Source organism: Mustelus asterias, chromosome 21 (assembly GCF_964213995.1).
Source record: "Mustelus asterias chromosome 21, sMusAst1.hap1.1, whole genome shotgun sequence".
NCBI lineage: Eukaryota > Metazoa > Chordata > Chondrichthyes > Carcharhiniformes > Triakidae > Mustelus > Mustelus asterias.
This window is the reverse complement of record NC_135821.1, coordinates 60,914,693-60,921,345: the sequence shown is the minus strand read 5'-3', so window position 1 is coordinate 60,921,345 and position 6,653 is coordinate 60,914,693. Positions and strand designations below refer to the sequence as shown.

At 45.7% G+C, this 6,653-nt stretch overlaps 1 protein-coding gene across 2 annotated transcripts in view; it reads left to right on the top strand.

Moving 5' to 3' along the window:
- The first annotated feature begins 534 nt into the window (after window positions 1-534).
- LOC144509316 (arf-GAP with SH3 domain, ANK repeat and PH domain-containing protein 2-like) overlaps window positions 535-6,653 on the top strand; it is a 109,799-nt gene continuing 103,680 nt past the window's right edge. For both annotated transcript variants that reach the window (XM_078237975.1, XM_078237974.1), the window contains exon 1: window positions 535-1,169. In XM_078237975.1, coding sequence (XP_078094101.1) covers window positions 1,044-1,169 — 126 coding nt within the window. In that variant the 5' untranslated portion in view covers window positions 535-1,043. The remainder of the gene's footprint in view (window positions 1,170-6,653) is intronic.

Sequence of the window (6,653 nt, the reverse complement as noted above, 5' to 3'; positions counted from 1 at the left end):
AAAAGTGTCCTTCAACAGATTCCAGCTAAATTCACAATACGTCTGACAAGACAAAGAAAAATCATCAAGGGAAAGTCAAACGTCAACAGGTTTAACTTGTTGCATTGTCTGACATACTGATTCCCTGCAATGATGTTTTTAAAAATTTAATTTTTACTCCATTCTTAAAGTGATAAAGCCAATGCTCAGAGCGGAAAGGGCAAGCCCTTAAGCCATCGCTTTGCTTGCTCCAAAAAGCAAATTCAAATTGAATCCAATTCATGGTTCCCCACAAGAGAGATAAACAAGATCTAAGCTGACAAGAAAAGGCATTGCACCCCATCCTGGGCTTGATCCAAGCCAAAGGTCTCACCCAGTGGCTCCGGCGTGTACTGACAGCGCCCTGAGCAGTGCAGGGAGAGCTGTTTTCAAGCCCTGATCCATACTGAGAGAACCGATCTCAGCTGAGCTACAGTTAAACTACAGTTGGGAGTTGAGGCACCTGCGTGGGGGAGGGAAGAGGAGGAAATCAACCGGGGATCCTGATTATGATCCAGTGTAATCAGTGTAATCACATCATGATCACATCATGATCCAGTGACCAGGCTTGACTGTGATTCACCTTGCAGCTGAATAGCACGCACGGCAGACCCAATAAGCCTAACAATAATCAGGAGAGGAGGATGAGGGGAGAGGGAGGCTGTTCATAAACAAAAGTGTTACAAATGTTAAACCGTATTTGCTTTTAAAAGTTGATGCTGGGGAGCAGAGATGCAGGGAGAGAAACAAAAGGAAAAGCACACTCAAAGACAGTGAAAGAAGTCCCAGATTCCCCCTTCCTTGACGTGTTCCTGCGCGGCACAATGTTGCTTTAAATTGTATCCAACTCCAAGTCATGTGATTGAGGCGAAGAGTTTGATACAAAGTGACCCTGGAGCTGAAATTGACTCGACTGAAACTCGCTGCTGTAACTCATTCACTCTCCAGCTCCACCGCCCTGGGCAACGATCACCGTGCTTTCCTTTTATTTTATCCCTCAAAGCGTTAGGATTTCTCCAGTTAGGATGCCGGAACAGATCAGCATCTCCGAGTTTGTGAGTGAGACGCTGGAGGACATCAACTCGCCGATCACTTCCAACTTTACCTCGAAAATGATTAACTGCCGGAACACGGTGACTGCCCTGGAGGAGGTGAGTGTGTGTTTTGTCAGATTGAGAGAGAGAGAAAGCTACAAGGCTTACAAGTCTCTTATATGCAACAGGACATTACTTAGCTTCACAGCATTCCCAATCCCTGCCAACGTTCACGATCCTCTGTGTTCCCACAACATGAGAGTTTTTTTAGTTCAGTTGGGAAACATTTTTAGTTATGTTCCCCCCCCCCAGAATCTGTCAGGGGGAAATCAGGAGCAAAGGTCTCTAAGTAATGTGTAAAATACAGAAGTGTTTCTTGAGCAGGTGCCCCGTCTTGGGAAACTTTTCAATGTTGTATATTCGGGAATAATGGCAGAGTGGGAGAAGGCGGAGTCGTGCCTGGGTTCTACTTCAGCGGAATGACTGTAGCCTTCCCCCCTTTCAGAGCCTCCAGCAAATTGATGAGGGTGATCTCACCTTGTTTATAAACAGGAGCCAGAAGTGAAGTCATCTCGTTTGATGTTATCTTGTTTTGTTTTTGCTTCTGTGATCTTTTTATTTTATTCCGCGGCACTCTCACCTAAAGTTTTTATTTATTAGTCGCAAGTAGTCTTGCATTCACACTGCAATGAAGTTGCCGTGAAAATCCCCTAGTCGCCACACTCCGGTGCCTGTTCGAGTACACTTAGGGAGAATTTAGCATGGCCAATTCACCTCACTTGCACATCTCTGGACTGTGGGAGGAAACCGGAGCACCCAGAGAGAACTCACGGGGACAATGTGCAGACTCCACACAGATAGTAACCCAAGCCAGGAATCGAACCTGGGTCCCTGGTGCTGTGAGGCAGCAGTGCTAACTACTGTGCCACGGTTGCTTCCCAGCCCGCCCGCCACGATAATGACTGAGCCTGTACAGAGCCGGGCTAGCTGACCCTGGGGTGCATTACATGCTAGTGCCCTGCTCCCCCCCCCCCTGCCTGCCCATCCACACATGCCTGAGTCACTTGATAGGAGCAGTAAAGCTGTGTGGTTTCTTTCTCTCGCTCCCCTCGGAACAAGAGGAGTGTATTCAGCCCCTCAAGCCTGTATCTGTCATCCAAAGTAGATAGCTAGATCAGCTAGTCAACATCTTTTCCCAAAGGTAGGGGAGACTAAAACTAGAGGGCATAGGTTTAAGGTGAGAGGGGAGAGATACGAAAGGGTCCAGAGGGGCAACTTTTTTCACACAGGGTGGTGAGTGTCTGGAACACGTTGCCAGAGGTAGTCGTAGAGGCGGGTACAATTTTGTCTTTTTAAAAAGCATTTAGACAGTTACATGGGTAAGATGGGTATAGAGGGATATGGACCAAACGTGGGCAATTGGGACTAGCTTAGTGCTTAAAAAAAGGGTGGCATGGACAAGTTGGGCCGAAGGGCCTGTTTCCATGCTGTAAATCTCTATGACTCTAGATCATGGCTGATCCGTATCTTATATTCCATCCACCCGCATTGGTTCCATAGCCTTTAATTTTCACAATAACTTCATTGCAATGTTACTGTAAGCCTACTTGTGACACTGATCAACTAAAAATTACTTTGCCTAACAAATCTCAGTTTTGAAATTTTCAATTGAACAACCCCCCCCCCCCCCCCCACCCTTTCCCAGACTCGACGGCATTTTAGGGGAGTGAGTCCAAAATTTCCACGAGCCTTTATATGAAGAAATGCTTCCAGACATCACTTCCCCCAAGCTCAATTTTAAGGTCATGAACTTTTATCTGGACTTTCCCACCAGAGGAAATAGTTTCCCACTATATCCCCCTAATCTTAGTGGCGAATTGTCATTTTTTAAAATGGTATTGAAACCAGTTTTATTCCTTGACCTGGTTTAGACCGGGAATGGAACCTGGACTGTGTTAGTTCAGTTTCATGTCCGGGCAGTTGTCATTCCCCAATTTAGCCTTCATGAGCTATTGGTGAAACTTGCAGAATTCTGGATATGGTCGGTGAATGGGATGCTAGCTCACTACCATAGCCAGAGGTCACAGTTTTGAATCCCATCACTGGCAAGCTGCAAAAAGGGATTCAATAAAACCTGGCACTGTAGCTTGTGGCTGATACCAGCGAATGTTGCAAGGACTTAACTGGCTGGTCCTTCAGAGCATGCTGTAGAGATGCCGGCGTTGGACTGGGGTGGGCACAGTAAGAAGTCTCACAACACCAGGTTAAAGTCCAACAGGTTTATTTGGTATCGCAAGCTTTTGGGGCGCTGCTCCTTCATCAGGTGAGATTGACGTTGTGAGACTTCTTACTGTGTCCTTTTGGGGGGGTGGGGGGTGCATTAATCGATTACAACAAGGGGGCACGACCTTAAAATTAGAACTTGGCCATTCAGAGGTGATGCCATGAGGTCAGTCCTCTGTGGCTCTAGTTTTCCTCTTCATTCCTGTGACAGGCTGCCATCAGTCTATTCAGAGGCAGCATTGCCAGCTGATCCCCTCCAGGCTCTGTGATAATAGTCAATCCTTTTGGACTGAAACCAGCAAGGTCCCAACTTTCATTCCCAGTTAGCTGAGCTCAGGCAGTTCTGTTGGGAAAGGGATGGTGAAACCGTGGATTCTGTTCTTACACAACAGAATCCAGCCTTGCCCCAGAGTGCATGCATAGGGGATGATTGAATAGTGTTGTAACCAGCAAATACTCGGTTGCTTAGATTGGCGTGTGAAAATTAGGGTCGTGGATGAGATAGCGGAGAACTGTTGGTGTCAGCCAATCTTTATTCCAGCACAAGAACAGAGTTCAAGAACTAAGTGTAAAGCTACAAACACAAATGCAGCTGAAAAAATATTGAGGATCTTATGATAAAGGCAAAATATGCGGATGTTGGAATCTGAAACAAAAACAGAAAATGCTGGAGAAACTCAGCAGGCCTGACAGCATCCTGACTTGAAACGTTGGCTCTATTCTCTCTCCACAGATGCTGTCAGACCTGCTGAGATTTTCCAGCATTTTCTGTTTTTGTTATTGAGGATCTTATGCCTGTGCACGATTTCTATTGACTTCTTCCATTGTGGACTCCTCTTTAGATTTATAGTGGAAACTTCATATAAACTTGTCCAGATGTATTTGCCACCGCCCCCCGCTTCTTTGTGGAGGTGCTGCAGTGCTGTCACTGGTGGGAGAGTGTAATTGCAGCATGACATGTTTACATTACAAATCTGATTGTAGGATTTTAAAATTGAAATTTTAAACTAGGGACCAAATATATGGCTTTAAAGTGACGATTGTATTAAATTTGGTTCAATTATTACTAGCCTTGAGTGTCTTTGTGGAGTTTGCACAATCTCCCTGTGTCTGCGTGGGTTTCCTCTGGGTGCTCAGGTTTCCTCCCATAGTCCAAAAATGTGCAGGTTCGGTTGATTGGCCATGCAATATTACCCCTTTTAGGGTGGGATTTTCTCACCCTGCTCACCCCAAAAACTGGACAATCCCCACCCGAGGTTAGTGGACCTTTGCATGGTCTGCCCCTCCACCTGCTATGATTCCTGTGGTGGGCGGGCTGGGAAAATTCCCCCCTTTAGTGTCTCAATATGTCTAGGTTAGGGGGATTAGTGGGGTAAACACGTGGTGTTATGGGGATAGGCCCTGGGCAACATAAAAAGGTGGTTTGGTACAGACTCGATGGGCTGAATGGCCTCCTTCTGCACTGTAGGGATTCTGTGATTACAGTCCTCTGCCCCCACATCACCTGAAGATCAAACTTGCTGTTGACTCCCTGCATTGCAAGTTTGACTGTCACATAAGGAGAGTAACTGCAGGGCTACAGTGTAACTTTAGTGTGAGTTTGATATTTCAGATGTAATTGAGGTTCACTCCTAGGTCCTGACACCTGATGCTCCTGCTGGAGTTTGCCCTTGTATATCAGTGGATTTGATTTGATTTATTATGGTCACGTGTGTTAGCATACGGTGAAAAGTATTACTTCTTGTGTGCTAAACAAAGCATGCCGTTTATAGAGAAGGAAACGAGAGAGTGCAGAATGTAGTGTTACAGTCATAGCTAGGGTGTAGAGAAAGATCAACTTAATGCAAGGTAGGTGCATTCAAAAGTCTGACAGCAGCAGGGAAGAAGCTGTTTTTGAGTTGGTTGGTACGTGACCTCAGACTTTTGCATCTTTTTCCCGACGGAAGAAGGTGGAAGAGAGAATGTCCGGGATGCGTGGGGTCCTTAATTATGCTGGCTGCTTTGCCGAGACAGCGGGAAGTGTAGACTGAGTCAATGGATGGAGGCTGGTTTGCATGATGTATTGGGCTACATTCACGACCTTTTGTAGTTCCTTGCGGTCTTGGGCAGAGTAGGAGCCATACCAAACTGTGATACAACCAGAAAGAATGCTTTCTATGGTGCATCTGTAAAAGTTGGTGAGAGTTGTAGCTGACATTCTAAGTTTCCTTAGTCTTCTGAGAAAGTAGAGACGTTGGTGAGCTTTCTTAACTATAGTGTCGGCATCGGGGGACCAGGACAGGTTGTTAGTGATCTGGACACCTAAAAACTTGAAGCTCTCGACCTTTTCTACTTCAACTCCATTCATGTATACAGGGGCATGTTCTCCTTTATGCTTCCTGAAGTCGATGACAATCTCCTTCGTTTTGTTGACATTGAGGAAGAGATTATTGTTGCCACGTCAGTTCACCAGATTCTCTATCTTATTCCTGTACTCTGTCTCGTGGTGGTACATACTCTATAAATATGGCAGTGTTGCAAAGTGATTTTGCTTTGTGCTTGGGTGTAGTCACTGTTACAATGTAGAAAACGCAGCAGCCAATTTCCACACAGAAAACCCCTACAGGCAGCAGTATGATAGTGACCAGATCATTGGCTTTGGTGATTTTCAGAGAGATAAATATAGGCCAGGACACCACCGAGAAATCCCCTTGCACTTCTTTGAAATAGTTGTGTTGCGTCCACCTGAGAGATCCAACGGGACCTTGGCTTAACTTCTCATCTGACGGACCAGAGTGCTGAGACCACAGCACTTTCTGACTAATGCACTGGGTGTGTCAGACCTAGATTTTTGTAGTCATGTCTGTCGGTACTGAAATTGTTGTGTAAATTTGAGAGATGGAGATTGACCTGTTTGCAGAGTGAAGCTTCCTGTGTGAAATGAAAACACTTTGCCAGCGCACTGAGGATTGTATTACGAATACAGCCTACAGAAAGGAAAATGTTTGCTAAGTACAATGGAGTGCTACATGATAGGAGCAGGATGACCTGTCTCCATGGGGTGTTCCCTTCCTTTGTGAGGAATGTTCCTCCGACAGTCCAAAGATATGTAGTTTAGGTGGATTGGCCATGCTAAGTTGCCTCTTAATGTCCAAAGATATGTGGGTTAGATGGATTGGCCATGGTAAATGAGCAGGGTTAATGGGATAAGGCGGGGGGATGTACCTGGGTAAGATGCTGAGTTGGTGCAGCCTCGATGGGCTGAATGTTCTCCTTCTGCACTGTAGGGATTCTATTCTATAACTAGCCTAAGCTAAACTAAGAAAACCTTAATGGCTG